Below are 26,320 nucleotides of genomic sequence, written 5' to 3' on the forward strand. Positions count from 1 at the left end.
GATTTTGGCTTTCGGGATTTTGACCAGGACCCTTAGGAAACACAAATATAAGGTATTTTTCCAAAAATTGTAACGGTCAAAAATGTACGTGTAAGTGTAATTCCAAAAACGGGTTCAGTAGGGTCGAGTCTACACATATGGACAGATTAAGGGTATAACGGGTTGTAATTAGTTTTCTTTTTGACTAAATGAAATGAAATTTTTAGTATAAGTTCTTCAATATAGCTCCTTTCGATAACCTCCAAAGAATTTATTAAAATATTCCCCTAAGCCCCCCAAATAATTTGGATCTTCTGATCATATCAAATTCTCCACTTGTGGACACTTTTACACACTTATGGATGCTCATGTACACACTTCTGGACACAAGTTAAAAAGTGTTAGAAATCCAAATTGATAATAAAAAATTTAGTGAAAGGGAATGTAAGTAAAATACTATAATTTTAAGCAAGTTTATCAACTTTTATTCATTTTTTTTTTATATTTTTTTTCAACAGTTAATTTTCTTTTGCACCTCTTTTCGTTTTTTCTTCTTATTTTTTTTTAAGTTTTCTTCTTTCTTGATCTACTTTTCTTCATTTATTCGTCTTCTGTCTATTTCATCTTCCTCAGTTTTCTTGTCTCACTTAAAAATCTGTAGAACGACTGATTTGATGATCTTGCGTTCTTAAAACCCTGTTTAGAATTGCGTCACTAAAATGAATTTCTCTAGTGTGGCTAGTATCGTCTTTAGTTATGGGAAAGCTACACTTAGCAGAATAGAAAATCTACCTCACAATTTCCTCTCGCGTTTTCTTTTTCAAAGCACTGTGATATCCTCCATGACCAGATACCTTATTCGGAGACTTTGCGGAGACTTTCTGTGTAGTGTGGTACAGGAATGTGCTGAGAATCCTTCGTCAAGTTCATTCCATTTTAAATAATGACCTTTAAGGTCTTCGTTACGCTCTGGCAGGAATATAGCTGCTGTTTTTTGTTGTTTTCTTTGCACTTTTAGGAGGTGTCATTGTTCTTGAAAAAAAGAAGGTTAGGTTATGTTGAAAAATATACAATCATTTAGTTTAAAATCTACAATTTTCAGAAAATCTTTAAATAGGATTATACACAACACTATTCCACTTGATATCAAACATTTACCTTAAATTTTACTTGATATTGTTTGCCAGAAATCCTCTTCAACTCCATGGAAAAAACTTATCACAACGATTGACAATGCTCCAATGATAAAATTTTGTGAGGGCGCCACTCGTAAAATATCACGTCCATAAGTGTATAATCTCCTTAAATAAATTTACGCTTATGGACATCTCCTAATTTAATATTTCTATACCAAAATATCTAAAAAATAAAATAAAAAAGGAAAATTAGTAACTAATGAAAGAGTATCAGAAGCATAACATTAAATATTTTCGATAAGATATGTGAAATTTTGACATTAAAATTTGCAAGTGCGTTAGCAAATATCTTAACAATTTCATGTATTTTTAATCAATTATCGCATCAGCAAAATATTTTTCTTATAACAATTAGAATTGTGATTAAATATTACAGGAAATTAGTTTTCAAGTTGTATTTGAAGATAAGCCATAAAATAATGTTAATATTGTAATTTTCCAATATTTATTTTATGTAAAAAATAGAGATTTCTACGAGCTGTCCATAAGTGTGTAACATCCACAAGTGTAGACTCCACCCTACAGTAAAACTAGTTAACATATTCTAAATATATTAAACTGTAATAATGCATTTTGATTTTGTTATTCTTTTTCATTAAAATACATTTTAAACTATTTTATTCCTAGGAATGCACGGTGTATGTCACGCATAATGGCACATATTGATCCTTTAAAAAATCTTTATTAAAAAAAGCTTTATTAGAAAAGAATTTGAATGAAAAGTACTCAGGTATGTATGGCCTAACTTGAGATAAAATGCTCGAGAGGCTCGAGATATATAAAATTGAGTTTGAGCTGAAATGTTGGTATGAAGAGGTAGGGCTATATTGAATCTAGGACTGCATTGCAATTGCTGAAGGAAGTTGGCCTGAGCCATAATTTAAATTAGATCCACTTGCTTTGTATAACTAAATTACACTACGTGCAAGTCTAATTTTCTTTAGAACTCTGCGAAAAATATCGTTTACTACACATTTCCATTATCGGTGATTCGCAGCTATTGCCCTCTAGCATCGAAGCACATCCAGTTCTTTGGGTACAACCATTCACTACGTCTTTCTGTCTCCTTCTAATACGATTCCTCACCTTTTCCCCTCCGGTTTCAGATCCCATATCTCTCTGGATATCCTCTTGTCAAGCATCTGGTACCCATAACCGAGCCAATACATTTTTTTTCGCCTGGATAGATACTGGACTTAATGTAAGGTACCTTGCAGAGCTGCTCAAATTCATCGTCCGTGTTCATACTGATCCTGAAATTCTTTTTTCTTGGCATCTTTCATGCACCCATCATTCCTATGAATTTAGGATACAATTCTTGGAAACCATTAGTGCGATCTCTTTTGTTTAGAACTGTTTCACAAAAGAAGAGAAGCTTCTGGCCCCTGATTCCTCTATGACGTCGTTCAACTTCTTCTTTCGTTAAAATATATTAAACTTACTGAAAACTTTTGACTCATTTTTTACCATATCACTTTTAGGAATCTAACTTATTTTTTTCAGGAAATGTATGACTAAAAACTAGCTTATTAAAATATATTGCTGTAGGTCAGATTGATTAAAAGAATATGGTAAAAATATGAAATGTTCGAAACCAGATTGTATGCGAAGCCTAAAATTTTCCCCTACTTTTTATTTTAAATAATTTTGAATGACAAAAATTGATATTTCAATAAAAGGCTTTAAATTAAAGCTTGAGTTGACGGAGGTTTCAAATCATTTGGTATTTTACCATGTTCCTTAGTGAATTTGACCCATGTCAATATGTTTTTTAATAACTAGTCTTATAATTCATTTTTCATGAAAAGGGCCATGGGAAGAACTGCGGGTCAAATTTATTAAAGAACATAGAAATCGAGTGGTTCGAAATTTTTCTCAGCCGGTGCCTTATTCAAACATTCCTTTACATCTTTTTGAAATCTCTTGATTTTTCAAATCAAAATCACAATGAACTGTCAGGGACTTTATAAAAACTTATATCTTTTAGACAGTTATTTCATAAGTTATGCCATATTTTAATTATGTTAACAATCAAACGGAATGATATAGGATCTCTCAGGATTTTCAGAAATCCTTATTAGCCGAAATTTTAATTTTCTGAAATGAATAATCATCAGCTCAAGAAGAAATTACGCGTAATTAAGAGTATATTGCGTCCACGTGGATAATATTTTAGCTTAGCTTTTGAAGAAGGTAACTTTAACATCATAACCACCTGGCGTCTCCATTGCTCACAATGGAGGCGCCTGGTGCTCGTGTTAACAAAGTCGATGGGGACTAAAGTGGCAGGAAAATGATGCTGGTTACTGGTCACTCTCACCCCTAAAAGCACTTTCCTCAACACAAACCTAGCATATCCCCCATTTTCGAGGTCCGGTGTGACTTTCCGCACAATACATAGACTCTGGAGAATGATTGATGATGGACATGGGTAGCTCCACTAAATCTACTTGCGTGCTCTGTCCAGGAAAATAAATTTACGATTATATTTACACTGGGCTGGTTGAGCTGTAAATTATTTCATTAGAATTCAATGAAGAGAGGGCATTTCCCCCCAGAGGAAATTATTTTATTAAAAATTTCATTTAATGGAGGCATGGGGAAAAAAATTGGTGAGGAAAAATCTCTTGAATTTTAAGTTAGATTGATAAAATTCTTTTCAGGAAGTTGTTCAAGTGCACTGAACATTTCATATTGAATTGCCATAATATCGATTTATTATGTCTCAGCATTTTTGATAAATGCAAGAAGACAAACAAGTTCATCTTCAACTTAATGGAGAATCATCAGAAAAAAATAAACACTTGAGATAAGGAGTTGCAACTTTTCATAAAAGAAAACTTGTTTCTATTTTTATCGAAACGGAAGCTTTTGAAGTCAATGTTTTTCTTTTTATAGAATTTGCTCTTGAATAAATCTCCCAATAAGGAGTTTTCAAATTTTATGTCTTCCCATCGTTGTTCCTTTTCATCCCCCGCGGAATGATTTATGCGAATTTTACTAAATATCCCAAACAACTTACTAAATTTTTAATGATTTGAGAGGATGTATAGCTTCTGTCGATGTGAAAGTTTTTCGATTAGCATAAGAGTGTCTTGAGAAACTTTTGGTAAGCAACCCGTACCTCATTTATGCATATTTAATACTATTTCACAAAATACCAACAGTCGAATGGACCTCTTCTTGATGACTCACAGCAATCTGTCCCGATTCCCAAAATAATTTCCACTCACCCCATATATACCTACACTAATTTCCCAAAAACAAGAAGTTATTTTCAAGGCATCCAAGCACAAAAACGAAATATACTCTAATATTCTCAATCTCTCACAAAATAAATGGAAACTTTCTCGAAAGTTGAAAACATTTTCACTTGGTGTTTATGTACATTTCAGACGAAATGTACAAGAGACACAATTATCGGGGACGTTGTCTCTGAGATTTCTGCTCATTTTTGAGGGTATGAGTTCCATTTAAATTGATTTTAATTATTCTCTTTGTGGATTTGGCTCCAAAAGCGACGCTTTTCTCTGGAGCTTTTGCTGTCCAAGAAACGAGGAAGAGTAACAATTGAGAATTTGGGATGCTATTTCGAGTCAAGAGTCTGTGAAAGTTACTCGAGGCTAAAGAAGTGTCTCTGCGCTCTCATAATATTGCAAAATTTATAGGATTCTATGAGGGGAACTGAGTTGAAATATACTAGCTACAATGAAGTAATCATAAATTTTCGATATTATTGAATATTTCTGGAGAAAGGACAAGGATTTTAACTTAACTTGGAACTTCCAAAGATTCCAAGTCGCTATCCTCAAGTGTTTGCACTTCATAGGATAATGGTCATACTGTAGGACTTTCAGTTAAAAGCTTTGCATCATTAATTAATCCAAGTAATATTTAATACCAGTTTGAATTGAATTGAATTTAATTTGTCTTGATTAAATTTACCCTTGTGAGTCCTTCGCAGTCTTAGTGTGGAGACCAAACTCCATTACAAAATTATGGAAAAATCCCAAACATTTTGTAACACTGTACAAGAATTGGTTTGAAAAAGTAATTAGACAAGAAAATAAAATGAAATGAAGTTGTATTGATTTTAAAAACAAATATACACAAAATAAATGTCAAACTGAATTAAAAAAAACATCCCTTTCTCTTGGAAGGAGTTTTTAGTATTTTAATTTTAATATTTTTTTATGATTTCTTTTTAAACAATTTGGAATAGAAAATGTCAAAAAATTGTATTTTTGAGGTTATGTAAGGGCCTTGGCAGACCTGAGGATTAACCGAGAGACGGCTTAGTGTAATTATATTAGAAATAATGGTTAAACTACATTTCCACCATTTTCCACTAAGTCGTCCCTCGGCTTAAGTCGTAAATGTATCTTGGGCATAATAAATATTTCTACAGAGATGGAGCCACTAGCGCTCCTTAAACAAAGTTTGTTTTTGTGCGATCAGCAATCACAGGCAATTTTTAAGCTCTAAGAATTAAATCACGGCGTGAGCAATTGATATTATACTTCCTCCGTTCTTAAGTAAAAATTAGAGATTAAAGAATACTTTCACGAAATGTTTTTGTTATTAGTAAATTATCTTATTTATGAACTACCGTCCATATTCCGGGATTATATTGCGGTTCTGCCGCAATGGTAAGTTGAGGAACGAATGTCTTAAGTCTCTTCTCGCTTTTTTACAATGATGTCCGGTAGATAGTTAATTATTGACAATTAGACTACAATTAAGGTATAGGGTGCAGGCATTAGTTTTGGCCTTTGTTTTTACTTATGGCTCTCTCGCAAAAAAACACTACAATAATGTCACAAATTGATTTCGAAAATTCCCAAAATTAAAGATATTTGATGTCTTATAATAACACATTGCATTTTTTGGTTTTTGAAATCATTTTATGACAAAAATTGCGATGAGGCCATAAGTAAAAACAGGCCATAAGTAATGCCACCACTCTACGACTAGTATTTGTTCAAAACTTTTAATGGATAAAAGGAGAAATGATTAGTTGATTCCGGTACATCAATTTTCATTGCTCAAACCGCTCGAACTTTACAGAAAAACAGTTTGCATTTAGAATACCGTTTGAATGAATAACATTACGTCATTAGCGTGTAGGGGAAACTGGGGCACCACCGAACATGGGGTAGCACCGAACACTACAATTTTAAAATTAGATTTTAGACTTCAGAACACGTGTTCTGATTGAATTTATAGATATTATAGGGATGCTTGTCCAATGAAGAAATAATCATCATAGAACAAGTAATTTAGAAATAAAAACCAGTGTTTGGTATTACCCCATGGTCGGTGGTGCTCCAGTTTCCTCTATAGACGAAGAATAAATTTTTTAAGCACTTTTAAAGAAAATTCAAATCTATGTTTTTAGAACAGAACATGAGGATTTCGGAAAAAGATGAAGATCGTGTAAATGATCCTAAGATTGACATACAGAGGGGTCCTCCAAAGATTACAAGTCGTTATTTCCCATTATTTAATATGTAAATGTCATTTCAAAAAAATATGGAAATAAGACATTTTAAGACATTGGTTTCTTAGCTTACCATCGCGGCTAAACTCCACTATTATCACTGAATATAGAGGTCATACCAACAGATATTTATAGTACAGAAATCTGTCACCCTAAGACTGTACCTCTATCTGATTATTTTCGTAAACGTATGACTTTTTTCGGGACAAAATTATTTAGCAAATGTACAACATTTTTTGGACCGGAGGGAGTTGTTCACAGTTAGTATATCATAGGGATGGCTTCGCCGTTTTATTCTAAAGAGGGACAATGTTTCGGATTAAGCGAAAATGATGTGTTGTATGGGAAAATTTATGTAGTACGTCACGGCAAGCGACTGGGTAAAGCAATGTCAACTATGTGGTCCGTTGTACTAAAAAAAAATTATTTGATCAAAATTACTCGAACATACAGCCACTTAATGCAGAATTTTTTGCCAATAATTCAATTTAGACCTTCTCAATATTAAGAGAGACATCTTTAATTTAGAAATACCCAACTCTCCTCGTCGTGCCATAAATATCGAGGATCAGAGGGCGGGAAAATAGCGTGAAGTTACAAATTGTGAAGCACATCCTTCGCATATATTCAGCAATTTGGTATGATTTGATCCCTCAAGTCAAGAGGGGTTCGGGGGGGTTCTCAATGGGGCTGTCTCGGTCGTCTCGGTGCTGGAGAAGGTCGCACTGTAAGTGACAATTTGTTAATTTAAGTCCAATGAGATTTTGACACTGTCCCCGAGCACCAAAGTCGATATGAGGGGGAGATGATAACAAATTACTATCACGTCGGGTGGGCTTTTCTAACACTCATAATCATCATCATTATTGTCACCATTGGCAACTATTGGGACCATCCGATAGGACGATATTTTGGGAAATATTTACACCACTTTACAACTTTTACATCCCATGGTCTGAGGTTTTTCCGAAGGGGTTGACTGGAAAATGCGGGAGAAAGTGTTATCAGTGGATGGGAAAAGTTTCAAATGTGAAAATATTTGGTGGGAGATATATCAAGACGAAAGAGAGATATAAGAAGGGCAAACATCTTGAGGAAATCAAATTTATTGTTATTGATCTTGTGAAAAATCTACAATAATCTGTGTTGAGCTGTTTGTCATTTTTTTTTGTTATATCCAACTCCTGCCCATGAACTTTGGAAGGAGGTAGATGTCCTTAGACCACGAACTCCCCCAACTGCTAAACCCATGAAGCACATTTTCTACTTGGAAGGATCTCAAAGAGTGGCATTTGCACAAATTGAAGGATTACTCATTTAAGTAAATGGACAGAAAAGACTTTCACTGGACTTTATCTTGACCATAATGCAACACAAGTATTTTGTGTAAGCTTTAGAGTGTTTTCGACAATTAGGGATTTTGTCAGCTTAAATATTTAAATAATGTTTCTTTTGGAGTGGTATAAGAAAAAGAGAATATTTTATGGGTTAATGAAAAAATATTTAAAAATAGTTTAAATTTCTCTACAGCTACATGTACTTAAGGAAAAAAGAAGTTTAAAGTAGAAAAATATTTAGTAAACATAGGGGAACGTAAGGCTATATTGTTATACGTTTTCTCGCATATTTCTAAAGGAAACTGGGTTTTAACCGTTTTAACGTATTGTAATTTAGATAAGCAAAACGGGCAAAGCAATTGTCGATCTAAATAAAATAATTGTAAGAACCATTTTCATTTAGAAATAGGTGAAAAAACAAAAAACATACAATGTAGCCCCACTGCTCAAAGTAGCCCCACTTCCCCCTAACTTACTATGAATTTTTTTAATAAAATTAATTTAGGAGTGGAATCATTGATTATAAGTTGGACAGAAAATGATATCAGACGGATATATTTTTCGATTCGAGAGTTAATTTTACCAGTTCAATTTGGAATATCGTTTTGATGTCGAATGATGATCTTCAAAATTGAATAATGAAGATAAGCTTTCAAAAAGGTTTTTTTTTTTAATATGTACAACAGCAAAAAACTTAATAAAAGTAACTCTAAAAATAAAATAAAATCAAACTTTATTCACTGCATTAGAATCGTGAAGTGTTTTCGCAAATATTTTCATATATTCGAAAGTATAAGAATGCAAACTTGATGAACTCGGGCGATCCTATTTCTAAAATATCTAAAGGTGAAAATGGAGAGATTTTCTTTAAAAAAAATTACAATGTGGGATAAAAAAATAACAACGGAAGCATGGAAGAAGCATCCATACTACATGAAAGGCGCTCCTGGGCGGTCTACAAACGAACATAGAAGATTCTTTTAACACGACATCCATAACAATATGACATAATTAAATTGTAACACTATATTCCGATACGATTAATAATAATAATTGAATTGAATTGAATAGAGTTCAAAACAGTTTTTGAGAAATTAAACTAAACAAGATTTTAGTAAAATGCTTGTAAATATTGTGAAATATAATGATATAAGAATACATAGATTAGTTTCTCTATTTCGAGATCAAAAATAAAAATATTTACAAGAGAAAATTTTGAAAAAGTAGTATAAAACTTATTCATTCCATTCAAAATTTAAAAATAGAACATACTCCAAAAAACACTAGAAAATGTAATACAATAGCAATCTCCAAATCGTTTACAACAAAGTACGGATTAAACTCAGTTACATTTTGTGCAATACATATCACTTTATAATAAATTTTAAGCAAGACTTCATGTTAAACGATAACTTAAAAATCACTAATTTTAAAATTTTAATCAACAATAATTTAGATCATCTGTAACTTATTTTTCCCGAGATCCGCTAATATTTTCCGAATTAGATACAAACTCAATTTATATACTACGATAACATTTTTAATATAGTCCTTATGTAAGTACTTTGCATTTTTGGGAATGAATAAAATTCAATTCAATTCAATAAAATCCAATAATCTTAAAATATAAGAAGGGTTTTGTAAATAGGTATTTAAATCAAATAATCAAAGTTATAGGGATGAACTTCTTGTCACAAAATAAATTTCTGTAATAAATCTTATAAATTTTCAATTTTCTTCTTCTAAAAAAAAACAATAATTAAAATTGAGCATCAGATATCAACGAGTAATTAAATATTTCATTCCATAAGTTTTGTAGTTTCATTTCCATATCTCATTGGCTAGCTTAAAACATTTCAAAGTTTACAAAGCTCTAACCTTTGCTTTAGTTTAAAAAGGATTTCTTAAAGTCAAAAAAAATCAATTTGATTTGAAAAGATTCAGTATCTTCATGATAATTTACCATATAAGTCTGAGATACAAAATTAGGAATCAGACTGAATGTACGAGGAAATTGCTTCGTCTAAATTTTATTATCTCATTCACTCATTTAGAACTGAAAATCCCCTTCTGAAAAAAACCCTTTTTTACTTTATTCCAAATGGCAGTGTTTTCTGAAACAATCTGCGTCCCCATCTCGAATTGGTTTACGATTTTGTCATTTTCCATCTCTCCTTCACGAGAAAATATTGTTTTTCTTAGAGCATTTGTCATACGAAGACAAATACAATGATATTGAAAACCATATTCTTTGAGAATAAATTCACATCCATTTCACTTGCCATTTTATTGTCATCGAGAACTTTACCAAAAGTATAGGTTTTTTGTCTTGGAGGGAAGAGGAATGGGTCAAATTATACATTGGCAAGTAAATCATCCGACCCTCGAAGAGTGAATTGTTTGAATTTGAAGGAGAGACAGTGGATGATTTTGGAGAAATCAATGGCAAAGAAAATTCGATGAGTGCTTGAATGTTTATAACATTATTTTGCATTTGATTCTGTATTTATTTGTAGGGATTGGAAGTATAATCTTAAAAGCAGTGAAATGGATCAGAATTAAGGTCATCTTTATGAGAAAAGTCGATTTTTTGTAGGGGCCATTAAAGACCATAATGGTGGTCTTACAATATAAAATTAAAATGTTTTATTAAGCACTGGACTGTTCTCAAGTGCTTCTGCATTATCGACTTTTCTTTGTGATTGTTCCTATTTTTGACTGTTTTCCCCAGACCCAGCTGTGTTCTAAAACCATCAAACAGTCGTGACAGGAACCATGTAGAAGCACTTAAGAACAGTAAAGTATTTAAAAAAAAAGATACCCTTTCATTATTTTTCATTGGAAGAGCACCATCAGTCAATATCTCTAACCGTTTGGTCTGTAGGTCACCAACAGGAAAATGATTAAGCAAATAAATATCGGGATCTTTATAACTTTTAAAACTTCTAACTTAAAATTGTCTTCAAATCAATAAAATTCAAAAAATCAAATAATTTTCATAACTTGCTCCTCTCTTTGAGTTCGAGCAGTAATGTAGGTTTCACTTTCGGGATGGAAGATAAAGTACCAAGTGACACTTGGAGGTAAATTTTGGTTGAAAAAAAAAAGGAGAATGATGGGATGTTCGACAACAATATTGGAAAAAGCACACCCGTCAATTTTCTTTTTCTCCACTTTTCTTTTATGGGATTTTTTTTCATGTGATGGTCGGGCATGGGTTTGGGAGAAAAAAATAAATTGCCAGATTAACCGAACTCGATTCGCCAGCCATAATTCATGTGAATGGCGAAAGGAGAGCAACACATTTTCATGGGTTTTTCCGCTTTCGAGCCACTATCAGTTGCGAATGGTTGGATGAAAAAGATTATGTAAAATCTCAAGCATTCCCTAACATCCCCATTTAGGTGGTGTTTTTTTCTTTAACATGGAATTCCGACCAGCATCAAAGGAAGAACCACATGTTTGTGGTCAATTTTGGGAAAAAGAGAAGAATTTTCTCAATGACCTTTTGAACCATTCAATTTAGACCGTCCTTGTCCTTGTCCCTTGCTTGACACTTTTAGCACTGATACAGGATGAAGCTTTTCAAGAATTTTCCGTGTGACTTATCAGCAAGATTTTCTGCTTTTTAACTCAATTTGCAAATCATTTAGAAAATTTAAGATTTTCATGGAATTTAATATTCATCAGTGAATAAATTTTGATGGACTTTATTAGTCTTCGAATTCTTTTACTCCTACCAATCCAGAATGCTTTTTGAAATCATTTTTATTTGTGTTAATACCGTGCAATATTATGCTTTATCCACTTGTAAATTAAATATTTAATTACATAAAATATTTTAGCCCCACAGCGTGCTCTAATTGGATAGAAACTGAAAATATTTAAAACATTATAAATTTTAGGAAATTAAAAAGTTTAATACAATTAAAATGCTTTAGGTATACAATTAATTTAAAATTTACATTAAAATAATTTTCCTTAATTGTAAATTCAATTTAATTTTCAGATGAATTGTGGCTATGCATTATTTAGCATTAAAAGACATTTGAGTTGATAGATTACCACTTATTTATTGATATAAACTAATACTTGGTCCACCAAAACATATTTAAGCATGCTAAAATAGCATAAATATAGTTGCTCAATTATATTTGAATTCAGCAAATTAAAATGTTAAAATTGCTCATTGATTTCAATTTTTATTGAAGTTAAACAAGTAGCCTTTTGTACCAAATTGTTCTTATTAAATTTATTCACTCATAATTCATTATTAGTTGTGGACAAAAAAATAAAATAAGTACAGATATTAGTGATAAACTTGTACGAGAGTGAAGCTTCAGTATCGGGAGTAATTTACTGAGTACCTCGCAATTCGAAAGTCATTGTTGTGTCAAGAAATCGTAGTTGAGATGACTTCATACGGATTTTCAAAAAGATTGTATGAGAATCTCTTCATGATCCCCTTGCCTACAACACTTTCTTCTGGCTTTGGGGATTTTTTTGCATAACAGATAAGTGACTTATAAGACATTTTAAGTACTATCACACATTTTCCGGATCATACACAATCAAAAATTTGGCTTGCAAAATGTGGCTTGGCTGTGAGAACTTTCAAGTAAATTCTAGAAATCTTATAATGCTCAATTGGCTCAATTGAATTTAAAATAAAATTATCAAAATCCTAGTGTGATAGCACCGTAAGTCTAATAATTGGCTAGACTAGACGTTTTAGTTTTTAAGCGCCTTCAATATTAAGCCAATCGGAGAACGAGATGCGAATAAAAAAATTATGATGTAACCAAATGTTTAAACCATTAAATCCCTTTATTCGATTATATTATATGCAAATTAGGTAATTTTTTGTAATTAATTAATGGAATGTATTGACTTTATTGTAGTTAATTGTTACTAGGACACTCCTTTATTCTAATCCATCAAACGTAAGAAATATAGCCTGACAGAAGTAGAAATATATTTTATTGCACTTTTCTCGCTTAGTGTAGTGTTCGAGCTTAAAGTTTTGCACGGAAAGTTTGATATCGCGTCGATTTTGATAATATTTTTCTTTAATTTCTTTTCTGAATTGAACTCTGAATGACAAATACTTTTCTTTGACTGTAACTCTATATAAATGAATAATATTTGTAATGGATTATTGTATTGTATTTAATTTCAATGATCGTTTGATAGCATCACTCCATGTCTAATAGACGTTTTCTCTTAATTTTCAAAAGAATCATATAGGGGGAAGTCGGGCACCTTTGAAATGGGGTATCTTTGAAATTGGGTTTCTTTCTACTATTTTAAAATACAACTAAACTTTACCGTGAAAGAGTTTAGATTAGCAAACCAATTGTAAAGCTCAATTACTGCCTCAATTCCTTTAAAAATAGAGAGGAATGGGTTCAATTTAAAAGGTCAATTCAAAGGTGCCCTACTTCTTCTATTATTCTGTAATTCCAAAATATGAATATTAACATTCTAATACGTTCAAATATGGACTGGCGGAGTTTATTTTAAATGGATATCTCCGGTAATTTGCAGTGAAAAGCTAATCACCCTAGATGAAAACATTTTTTCGATTTTGTCCAGAGCTTTCGATGTTGATAGGAATCTTCTTCAATGGATGGAAGCGCATTAAAGTTATTTAAAAAAAAATTATTATTCAATTATTTAAAAAATTGTCCGAAAAAACAACTTTTATAAATATGAAAAGTTAAGAAAAAAATCTTTGCAAATAAACATTAATGCCTTCGAGCCACTGAGGAAGATCCCCATCAGGACCAGAAGCCCTGGGAAAAACCCAAAAAAGTGTTTTCATTTTAGGATGACTACCTTTTCACTGACAATCCTTGGAGATATCCCTTAAAATTAACATTCTATCTCTAATGTTTATGTCAGACTTTCTGAATGGGTTAATATCATACAGTTCATGCTCTATTCTATTGCTATTGCATAACACATTGTACGTCTACTAGTTAATTAAGCAACTAGAATGAAAAGTATAATAGAATTTAAATTCGTAGGAGATATTTTAAAATATTAAGCAATAGTAAGAACACTTCAATATTTTTCGTAGAGTAATTATTTTTAATCTTCTGCAAGTTATAGAACACAACTTTTATTCAAATTCAAATGCTTTTTGTACATAATTAAAAAGTTTCAAAATTATTTAATTGAAAATTTGTTTCTTTGAGGTTAAGATCTAAATTGTACTCTAGCTTTATCCTCAAAAAGTATTCTTGTCTGAAGAATTGCAGCTTCTACTGAGAAGCATTTGTTGCTCTCAAAACTGATTAAATTTATACGAAATATATAACAAAATTTTATATTTCGAGATTAATATACAAAAAGTTTTAGGATTTTTTCACCATTTCTATAATCTAATTACAATAAAATATTAAATAACTGACTTTATATTAAGCAAATGCAAAAATTTTGGTCATCTATTGAACATCAAGAGCAATTTATATCCAAAGTATAAACTGATTGGTACATCTGGAAAGCTCATTAATAGTTATTATTGTATTTATCAACAAAAATAAAACAAATTAACAACCCATTTTAATTATCCTGTGCCAACAGAAATCGAGCTTTATGAAAAGCTCCTCATTAAAAGTTTCATTTCATAAATGAGCCCAAACTGTATAATGAAAATCTATAGAAAAATCAATGAGTTTCCCACCATAGCGAGATTTTCCTTTCAACAATAAATAGATTGTTTGGGGAAAAAATGAAAAGTCAAAAGGGGGTGTAGTGCAGCAACCCCCCCCATAAAAAAAAACCCTTGGAACCATTGGACATCGGCCAATTTACAATTATGAATGACGCTGTTTATGCGACCCAAGCTGCTGGGGTCGTAGAGGAAAATCGATATCAGCGTCATATCTCATGCAATTCTATGCGTTTTAGCTTGTTTGGATAAAAGTGGAACAAAGGGTTAGTGGAAAGTCATGTGTAATTATTTTTAATGGATATTTACCCCATATACAATACCCACCCCATAAGGTTGGAGGACTTTATTAAACAAAACGCCACTCCATTTGCGATGTAATCACATTCATGTCCAATGGATAAGGGAAAGAGTTGGTGATTGATAATCTCATCCGGTGTTTTTTTTTTATTGCATTCATCTCCACAGGTAGCTTGGCAACTGGCTCGCGGAGATTCCTCACGGACTTCCTGCAGGAGTGGCCAACGCCCGGAACTGGCCCATATTTTGACACATCAGTTCCATCCAACATCACTGGACTCGTTGGCAAGACTGTTCATCTAGTGTGTAAAGTGAAAAACCTGGGAAATCGAACGGTATGTCATATATATTTTTTTAATCCTTTTATTCCACCTGAAGCATCCTCTATTTTCGGGGAACAATTGACACTGACAACATTTCAGGGGACGTTCAATAAATAAAAATATGTCATAGTGATTTTGTTTAAAAGCTTCCAAACTATTTTGAATTTCTAAAAATATATTCGTTTAAAAATAAATTTTCATTCATTTAGATTAACAGATTGATTGCAAATAGAAAGCTTTTACCAGGCGCCCTAAATTCGAACATTGACGATTTATCAATTTTTTCAATTGAAAATTTGGGTTTCACTGAATTACTAAAGTATATTCAAATATTGTAACTAAAACTAAAACTAAAACTACAACTTTTAAGACTATATTAATGTTGATATATAATATTAAATAAAATATTAATCCTATCAAAATGGAGAAATGAATAGTACAATATTTCCTAAAATTTATTAGACTTACGGAGCGTGATCAATAGTTTGCGGCTAAGGTCTATAGACTAATTTAGATACTACATATAGATTGGCTAATTAATAAACACAATATACTCTTACTGATGATAATAAAATATAAACGATCAATTTGATAGATAATATTTAATAAAGCGGTCTTCAAACCTAACGCTAAACCCAGTTCCCAAAGGTCTTCAATTTCTAAAAATTGTTTTTTTTTTTAATTTTTAATTTTTGCGGCTATTAAAAGGTAGCCGGACTTTCCGGTTTATTTGGGTCCGGTTGCCAAATATTCATTTTCGTAGGGAGCGGCTGGGGATTCTAAGCGTGGAACTTCCATCACGCTGCTCGTTCGCCTTACCCCCTAAGGATTGAGACTTGGAGTTTGTCTGATGACTGCCCCCCATTGACTACACCCGCCTCTAGGGTTTCTTTTTCTGAAGGTCAGAAGAACACACTATAAATACTACAAATAAATAAATAAATAACATTAAAACATTACAAAATATTTCTTAGATGTTATCACAGTAATAATGTTAATAAAGTAATAATGTTATAAGTAAATATAACAAACAAACGAATAAATAAATAATAAAATGAATTTATTAAAGGTACCACTGAAAGTAAAACTTTTCAAAAGCTTAAACTTTTAAGAAATAAGAACAGTTACGGGGTTACGTGGTTTAAGAGTAAGAGCACTAAAAAATAGAACTGGGAAATTGGGCCAGTGATAAACATAAGGTAGTTGTAAACGATACGAATGTTCTTATTAGATATAAGACTTCGAATGACAAGACCTCTATATCAAGTCACAGATGCTATAAGGATCCTTGTCAGCTGAAGAAATGATCGACATAAGGTTTAAGTCGTTTAAGTAATGTACGCATAAAAAACAGTGTTTACAATTACCCCATGTTTACTATTGCCCCAATTTCGCCTATTTTCTCTCATTTTTTTAATTAAAACTATATTTTGTAATATTTCTAATAAATATATTCACTGGGACCTGACTTCAGAGTAATACTACGGAGTGGACGTTCAAATAAAAAAGCTGTGCCAGTTTTCATGTAAAATAAGTTTCCTCAAATTGAATAAAACGAGTGCAACCGTCACTGGTTTCTCGGGCGATGCACGCATTTTTATATTAATGAATTCAATAACTCCACGCTTTTTTAGTTAACAGCTCGTTTTCAAATTGTTGTCCAATTACATGAAGTCTACCAAAAAATCGGAAAAGATTCTCTACCATGAATGTGAGTTTAAATTGGGAAATTCGGTCACTTTGGATTGTAAACGATGAAAAAGTTACGGATTGACCTTATTGCTTTTCTCTCCTTTATTCTCCTTACAATAAGCCTCCGAAACGTTGTAACGAGAATAAAGGAGAGAAAAGCAGTAAGGCCAATCCGTGTCTTTTTCGTCGTTTGAGATTCTCTTCCTTTTCTATGTGTTTTTTTATAACGGCCCACGGTGGATGGACAAGTAAAAAGAAAGTTCAAGATATACTCACTAAATGAAACCCTCAGATTTGAGCTTTTCACTGATCATGGAAATTTATTTTTTCACTAACACTATCTGTTTACTTCATCATTAAACACCATTCACTCCAGTTCTTTGCCAAAAAGGTCATCCTGGTCTTTAGAACTGTTCACTAAAATTTATTCACATTCTAAAAAACAATTAAAAACACATACATTGAGGAAACTTCGATTACATTTCAATTTTTGAGGTCATTTTACTTTCTCCTTAAAAAATGTTCTAGCACGTTCTCTCCGTAGTATTACTCTGAGGACCTGACTATCTTAAATGTCTTTGAAAAACAACTTCCTTTTCTGGTGAAAGGATTACTTAAAATAATTTTAGAAGATGAAATATGGTGTGAAATACTCTGGAAAAGTTAATTTTTTTCTATAAAATACTCCCAAAAATAACAAGATTTATTTTTTCGAAAATTCTTTGTTTAAAAACAAACTCAACTAATCTGCTAACTGGAGATATTTGATTTTTTTCTGACTTCAGATGAACTTATAGAAGAAAGCGCGATACCTTCGGACAAATCAAACTTCGGACAATTAATTTTTTTCTCTATGCTCCTTATGGATTTGAACCATAGCACTTTTCTGAAAACTTTGAGGCATTAGGCTATAGCTATTAAAATATAATATTATAATGGGCCAAATTCATTTATAACACAGTAAAAAAAATGATTTGTGCGAAGCGCAAATCATTCGAAGGGAGCGCGCTTTCCTCTACTAAGTAAAGGAAAAGTTTCACCCGAAAAGTTAGTTTTTTTTTCTAAAAACGTTTTAGAAATACTGGACCCCACGGCACAATTTTTAAAACTTTTGACTGAAAATTTCAGAAAATATAGTTTATGTTATATTTTTATGCACTTAAGAGCTTTATTTAAATAGTTTTACATTGTGCCGAAAAAAATTTAGGGAAAATACGATATTTTTTTTAATCTTCATGACAAATGATGATTTCGGACGATTGGTCACCCGTGAATCATAGAAAAAATAATTTTTCCTGACTATCTAAAATTATTTTTTCTCATATTTGTACGTACTCGTAGAGGATTGCAGGAATTTAGATTTTTTTTTTGCAAATCTCCAAGTGTGTGCTATAAAATACTCAAGCTTAAAAGTGATAAGTTTTCATTGCCGAATGATTTTTATTATTTTTTTATATATCCTATTTTTTTTAAAGCAAATTATTTTTGGAATAGAAACAACAATAATTCCATGTTAGAGGTCGACCGTTAGGATGTGTACTTTGTCAAAATTTAGAATATCTGTCTTGATTTTTTTCCTGTAATAAGTTTTTATTGGCCAACAGAAACAAATTATTAGTTCTTTTCTTAACCAAAATACTTAAAACAAATTCTGGAAAACTGACTTACATCAAAAGAAGGGAGAACAAAAAGAAATTTCACAATTTGTTACTATGTAAGCCTTGAGGAAGGTTCCAACCAAGGACAGAAACTGTTACGGCGCAATCTTAATTTTTTAGCGCAATTGCAAAGATTGGCGCGTGAATCGATGAGAATGGACTGTAAGCCAGTGGCGCTCATTTCATGCAAGTGGAGCACTGGCTAATGCGGGTTTTTTACTCCTCCCAAAGATCCCGCTAATCCTGATGCGCAATCGAGTTCCCAAAAATTACCATTTTTTCCTTCTATTCAGTCTCAAATAATCCATTGGCACAAGAGCATTCGAGTGAATTCCAAAATCAATTTATGTGAGAAAATTATTGTAAATTATTTATTAAGTTAAAGAAAATAAGTGGAAAGGATTGTAAAAATCAGTGAATTTATTTGGTGAACATTAAAAATTATTGGTGGTGGAACAAAGTGTTTTTTCATCAAAGTTTTTCGCCAACACGTGGGACCACGTGGAGTCTTTTAGAAGACACACATTTTCTGGACATCAGACGGAAAATCTGCCCATCGCGGGAAAATTTCGTCCATTCGACCGGATGGTTCGGTGGACAGGCAGATATTAATTTTCCGTATTTTTCTACCGTTTTTCAGGTAATTCAGTGGACTCCTTTCTGAGACTTTTGGGGCAATTTTTTTATCGTTCAATTATTTCATCTTCTTTAAGGTAATTGGGAAACTAAAGCACAGTCCGTGCAATCCATTCTAAAGTGGAATACTTATACTTTTTCTACTACATTTTCCCAAGGTTTGTGTAACTGCACATAATTTGGTCCTTCGAGCCGGATGGTTCGGTGGACAGGCAGATATTAATTTTCCGTATTTTTCTACCGTTTTTCAGGTAATTCAGTGGACTCCTTTCTGAGACTTTTGGGGCAATTTTTTTATCGTTCAATTATTTCATCTTCTTTAAGGTAATTGGGAAACTAAAGCACAGTCCGTGCAATCCATTCTAAAGTGGAATACTTATACTTTTTCTACTACATTTTCCCAAGGTTTGTGTAACTGCACATAATTTGGTCCTTCGAGGACCCCAGCGCACTCAATACCAGTCCACAGCTTCAGGATGTCAACCATGGACTTGAAAATCACGCGAACCAGCCTGGTGGGAAGCATAAATCGCATTGAGGAATACATTGACAGGCTCACCATCGAGGAAAAAGAATTTCTGGGATTCAAGGGAAATATGGAGACTCAGGTCAAGATGGTGAAGTCAATCAAGGAAAGGTTCACGGCTATTCAGACTTCCATCATCGAGAACCAAACTGAGGAGGCCGGTCGTCAGGATGAGAAAAACTATGCTCATGGCTTTTATACGAGGTGTGATCGTCTTATTGCAGCGATTCAGAGCATTATCCGTGAACTTCCTGGCAGTGCAACAGATGAGGATGACGCCAAGACATCTCTTCCTGCCGATATGATGCGGTTCATGACGTCATTTTTGAATCAATCAGAGCTACGTCATCAGCAGCAAATGGATCTTCTGCTCAACACTCTAACAGGCGCAGCAAGTATTAATAATCAAAATAATGTTCAATTGAATGCTCCTGCCCCTGTTAGTAAACTACCGCAAAAAAACCTCCCCACTTTTGATGGCAAGTTCTCGTCATGGTTTTCATTCAAAGACCGTTTTACGTCTTCAGTAATAAATTTTCCTGGTATTTCTGATGTCCAGCGATTAGATTATTTGACTTCCGCGGTCTCAGGGGCTGCCGCATCCGCGATTAAGAACATTGCAATAACAGATGCTAACTTCCAAGTCGCTTGGAACATTTTGATCGATAAGTTTGAGCGTAAAAATGATATTATTACTGACCATATCAAAACCTTCTTCTCCATGCCACGTGTCACTCCTAGTCATCCCGAAGCCATTCATGAGATTACAAATATATTTTCTGAGCATACAATGGCATTGGATGCCATTAATGTGACACAAAGAGATCCATGGCTTATCGAATTTGCACTCGGGCGCTTAGATTCTGAATCTCGAGTTCTTTGGGGAAGGCAAATAGGAAATGATGTGCCTACATTAGATCAATTTTCCAAATTTCTTAATCAAAGATGTGTCGATCACCGAAATTCCAATCCAGACCCTGTCAAGACCAATCAAACCTCCACAACTAATCCACGCCAATCATTTAACAAGTCCTCAAATTCTCGCAAATCCGCCAATGCTCTTGCCACTGCTGCGACTCCATCCAATTCCTCTAATTGCCGATTTTGCCAAGAATCGCCACACGGCTTATTTAAGTGTGCGAAATTCTTGTGCCTGCCCGCGGAGGAGAAGTTCCAGGCTGTTAAACGGCTCAGTCTCTGTCGCAATTGCTTCGCCACCCACATGACCCACACATGCACCTACCATAAATGCCAAAAGTGTCATGGGCGGCACAATACCTTGCTCCACGATCACTATGCTTCTGCCACTCAGGATTCCTCTGGTACTTCTACGTCCAAATCTGGGTCCCTTCCTGCTGCTAAGAATAAACCCTCGTCCGGTCCTGCCTCGGATGATTCTGGTTCCCCCAATGTTTTGGCCGTCAGTACATCATTTGAGAATCAACTCTCTGATTCTCCTCCAAAGATTTTCCTTGCTACTGCGCTTGTGAATGTACTTACTTCCAATGGAGGAACTGTCCCATGCCGTCTAGTCCTAGACGGAGCAGCCCAAGTGAACGTGATGACGACAGAGTTATATTCCCGACTCAATCTGCCTAAATTCCCTGCCAATCTCAACATTTCGGGAATAAATGAGAACCGTTCAAAGGCCAAGTTCTACGTACAGGCAACTATTCTCTCAAGAATGTCTGATACGTCCTTCTCATTTAAGTGCTTTGTCCTGCCCAGAATTGCTGGAAATATTCCGAACTGGGATGTTGATACTTCCGCTATTGAAATGCCTCAGCATGTTCAGCTTGCCGATCCCTCATGGTCAGTACAACACCCAGTTGACCTTTTGTTATGTGGAAACCCATACTGGGCCAGCTGGCTAAATGACTCGATCTCATTGGGTACGGGACTCCCATTGCTTAAAGAAACGGTGTTTGGGTACGTCGTTGTTGGGGAGCACGAGCCAGTGCCTCCCCCTGAGGAGCATGACAGCGTTTGCCTATCCACTACAGCTCTCAATGAGACACTACGTCGTTTTTGGGAGATTGAGAGTCTGCCCGCTGATGAAGATATCACTGATGACCAACTTGCTGCAGAGCACCATTTTCAAACTACCCACACTCGCAATTCGGAAGGTCGTTTCGTAGTACAATTACCGTTCCGTGAAAATCCAAATGCTTTAGGTGATTCACGTTCATTAGCGATCCGACAACTCTTGGCACTTGAAAGAAGATTTGAAAAGAATCCCGAGCTTCGCACCCTATATGGAGAGGTCATGAATGAACAGCTCAAAAATGGCTGGGTTGAGCCTGTTCCTGCTGGGTCTCACCCCTCTTCCACTTATTATATGCCTCACCATGGAGTGCTGAAGAACTCAACAACTACGAAGCTCCGCATTGTTTTTAATGCGAGTGCGAAGACATCAAATGGCGTGTGTCTTAATAATTTATTGCGGGTGGGCCCCGCAGTTCAGCCAACTTTGGCGGAAATCTTGTTGCGTTTTCGACGCCATCAGTTTGCTCTCACTGCAGATATTAGTAGGATGTATTTGCAAGTGATTTTGGACCCATCTCATACGGATTTCCAACGTTTTGTTTGGCGTCCCGATAAGTCTCAGCGCATACAGGAGTTCAGAGTCACTCGTGTCTGTTTTGGGGTGGCCTCTAGTCCGTTCTTGGCTACTAGAGCATTGCTGCAATTGGCCATGGATAATCAACAGTCACATCCTCTTGCTTCTCAAGCTCTTCGAACTTCCTTTTATGTTGATGACTGTCTTCTGTCCATAAATACTCTTGAAGAAGGCATCACCACGCAGTTACAACTTCTTGAAGTACTGCAAGGTGCAGGGTTTAATCTTGCAAAATGGACCAGCAATCACCCCCAATTGACGCCATCTTGTGCCACAGATGTCCGAGGTGATGTTAGCATCGGGGAGAGCCTGTCTAGTGCTCTTGGTCTTCGGTGGGATCCCCACTCAGATTGCTTCAAATTTATTTGTCCGATTCCTCTTTCGGAAGAGTGCAAGACAAAAAGGCAAATGACAGCGGCCATTGCTCGATTATTCGATCCTATTGGTCTTGTGGGTCCAATTATCTCAGAAGCCAAAATCCTACTTCAAGAAGTACATCGTAAAACCAAAGGTTGGGATGACGAATTTCCAGAAGAACTCTCTAAACCTTGGAGAGATTATGTGAGTGAACTGCAGCATATTGCTGAGATTACAGTTCCCAGGTGGATCTCTTCTATTTCCAATCCCTGCAGAATTGAATTACACCTTTTTTGCGACGCTAGCTTAAAGGCATATGGAGCAGTGGCATACCTCATCACTGAAGATTCTAAGGGCAATCGATGTTCCAGATTATTATCCTCTAAGTCTCGAGTAGCCCCATTGAAGCCACCTCTGACCATTCCTCGTCTTGAGCTGTGTGGAGCCCATTTAGCCGGGGAGCTAGCCTGTAAATTGCGTAGCATTTACTCCCCTGCAGACACGTACTTTTGGTGTGATTCCATGGTGGTCTTGCACTGGCTGCACAACACCACCGAGAATTACAAAATCTTCGTTGGCAAGCGTGTGAAAGAGATCTTGGAGATGTCAAGCATATCTCAGTGGCGTCACGTGCCCACAAAAGTAAATCCAGCAGATCTTATATCACGTGGTGCAACTCCAAGGCAATTGGCAGACTCCGCTTTATGGTGGGATGGGCCAACATGGCTCACAGAATCTCAGGATTCTTGGCCACCGAAATTTAACAAGAACTTGTACAGCTTCACAGACAATACAGTTCTCATAACGAACGCACCACAACGAGATGAACGGTCTTCCGTTCTCTCTATGTTCTTGGATCGTTATTCTTCATTGCACAAACTCAAATGCATCATAGTGCAATGGCTTCGCATCATCAAACGGTCTGTACCTGAAGGAACTCGACACTTTGGTCCAATATCTCCAGAGGAATTGGAAAAGGGACTTAAGGTTCTCATTCGCATGGATCAAGGAGAGAATTTTCCGGGTTTAGCTCAACTTCTAGAAGCCCGGAAAGACATTCGGCGATCAAAATGGAAGAATTTATCTTCTCTCACTCTCTTTGTCGATTCTGATGGTCTCATTCGCGTTGGTGGTAGATTAGAACGATCTGATGAACCCTTTCAAGCTAAACACCCAATACTTCTTCCGAAGTCTCGTTTGACGGATCGTATTATTGAAAAGGAGCATCAGATTCAGCTTCACGCAGGACCCTCACTTCTTCTGGCCACAGTTCGTCAACGGTATTGGCCAGTTGGTGGTCGAAATGCAGCAAGAAAAATTGTGCATCGATGCGTTAGATGCACACGTGCAAACCCCATGCCCCTTACTCAGCTTATGGGACAATTACCACCTTTTCGAGTGAAGTTATTTAGGCCCTTTCAATGTACTGGAGTAGACTATGCTGGCCCATTGAAGTACCGCCCCGCTGTAACCCGGGGATTAGCCCAAAGAAATGCTGGTGTGTACGTGGGCTACATTGCAGTCTTTGTCTGCATGGCCAGTAAGGCTATTCATTTAGAATTTGTGACTAGCCTCTCCGCTGAAGCTTTTTTAGCAGCGTTTCGACGTTTCGCCGCTAGAAGGGGCACTCCTCGTCACATGTTCTCTGATCATGGGAAGAATTTTGAAGGAGCGGTTCGTGAAATCACACGGCTGTATCAGCAAGAAAACTTCCAGCAATCAGTCCAAGAGGCAACGGCAGAACAGGGTATAATATGGCATTTTAACCCTCCGAGGGCTCCTCATCATGGGGGTTTATGGGAAGCATGCGTGAAGGGAGTGAAACATCATCTCAATCGTGTGTCCATGCATGCTACCCTTTCTTACGAAGAAATGTGCACTACTTTGTGCCAGATCGAAGCGGTACTAAATAGTCGGCCCATATGCTTGCTGTCTACTGACCCAAATGAACAATCTTATTTAACGCCGGGTCATTTCCTGACCGGAACCGCAGGGAACGCACCGCCTGATCCTGATATGTCTCAGGTGCCCATCAATCGCTTATCATGTTGGCAACTTTGCCAAGAACGGGCCCAGGCATTCGGAAGAAAGTTCAGATTGCTGTACTTGAACACTCTTCAGCAGAGGACGAAGTGGCGAAGCAATGAGCCTAACATCAACCCTGAAGAAGTGGTTCTAATTTTGGATGAAACTCAGAGTGGAGAAAGGAAATGGGTCTTGGGTCAAGTTGAGTCAGTGACACTGGGCGAGGATGGATTTGCGCGCGTTCTTTCAGTGCGTACATCAAAAGGAAGATATTCTAGAAGCATCACTAAAGTGGCGAGAATTTTCAAAGAGGATCCTGATCTTCTGTACTCCAACCAATCTATGGATCAGTTGGAGCACACCGGGGAGCATGTTACGGCGCAATCTTAATTTTTTAGCGCAATTGCAAAGATTGGCGCGTGAATCGATGAGAATGGACTGTAAGCCAGTGGCGCTCATTTCATGCAAGTGGAGCACTGGCTAATGCGGGTTTTTTACTCCTCCCAAAGATCCCGCTAATCCTGATGCGCAATCGAGTTCCCAAAAATTACCATTTTTTCCTTCTATTCAGTCTCAAATAATCCATTGGCACAAGAGCATTCGAGTGAATTCCAAAATCAATTTATGTGAGAAAATTATTGTAAATTATTTATTAAGTTAAAGAAAATAAGTGGAAAGGATTGTAAAAATCAGTGAATTTATTTGGTGAACATTAAAAATTATTGGTGGTGGAACAAAGTGTTTTTTCATCAAAGTTTTTCGCCAACACGTGGGACCACGTGGAGTCTTTTAGAAGACACACATTTTCTGGACATCAGACGGAAAATCTGCCCATCGCGGGAAAATTTCGTCCATTCGACCGGATGGTTCGGTGGACAGGCAGATATTAATTTTCCGTATTTTTCTACCGTTTTTCAGGTAATTCAGTGGACTCCTTTCTGAGACTTTTGGGGCAATTTTTTTATCGTTCAATTATTTCATCTTCTTTAAGGTAATTGGGAAACTAAAGCACAGTCCGTGCAATCCATTCTAAAGTGGAATACTTATACTTTTTCTACTACATTTTCCCAAGGTTTGTGTAACTGCACAGAAACATTCGCCAATAAAAAACTTATTGCTGAACAATAAATCAAAAAGTATTAAAATTAAATCATGTATAACCAAAATTAAAGCTTTAAGAGGATTTTCTCGAATTAATTTAAATTCTTTCACTGAATTACTAGTAAAAATGTTTTGAAAAATAATATTTTACTCATATTTCTGTCATAGGTAGGAAGCATTTCAGTGAAGTTTACCCAATCAAATAAATAAAATTGTTAATTCATTGGAAAAATATGTATTATATTGAAAAAAAATTAATATTTCACAACCAGTGAGCCATTCATTTAATGTGAAAAATCAGTTATAAATGCCATAAAACAACTGGTTAGTAAGGATTATTTTAACCATTAAAAGAATTATATTGAATATCATTCTGTAAAAATGGTCAGTAAAA

The 26,320-nt window shown here is 35.0% G+C and overlaps 1 protein-coding gene and 1 long non-coding RNA gene across 3 annotated transcripts in view; both read left to right on the plus strand.

The window, feature by feature from the left end:
- LOC129797953 (zwei Ig domain protein zig-8-like) overlaps positions 1–26,320 on the plus strand; it is a 163,621-nt gene that overhangs the window by 90,862 nt on the left and 46,439 nt on the right. For both annotated transcript variants that reach the window (XM_055840849.1, XM_055840848.1), the window contains exon 3: positions 15,157–15,323. In XM_055840849.1, the coding sequence (XP_055696824.1) occupies positions 15,157–15,323 (167 nt within the window). The remainder of the gene's footprint in view (positions 1–15,156; positions 15,324–26,320) is intronic.
- LOC129797954 (uncharacterized) lies at positions 18,768–19,608 on the plus strand. The gene is made up of 3 exons (XR_008751376.1): positions 18,768–19,301; positions 19,375–19,455; positions 19,549–19,608. It is a non-coding gene; the product is annotated as an uncharacterized LOC129797954 (long non-coding RNA).

This window comes from Phlebotomus papatasi, chromosome 1 (genome assembly GCF_024763615.1).
Source record: "Phlebotomus papatasi isolate M1 chromosome 1, Ppap_2.1, whole genome shotgun sequence".
NCBI classification, from domain to species: domain Eukaryota; kingdom Metazoa; phylum Arthropoda; class Insecta; order Diptera; family Psychodidae; genus Phlebotomus; species Phlebotomus papatasi.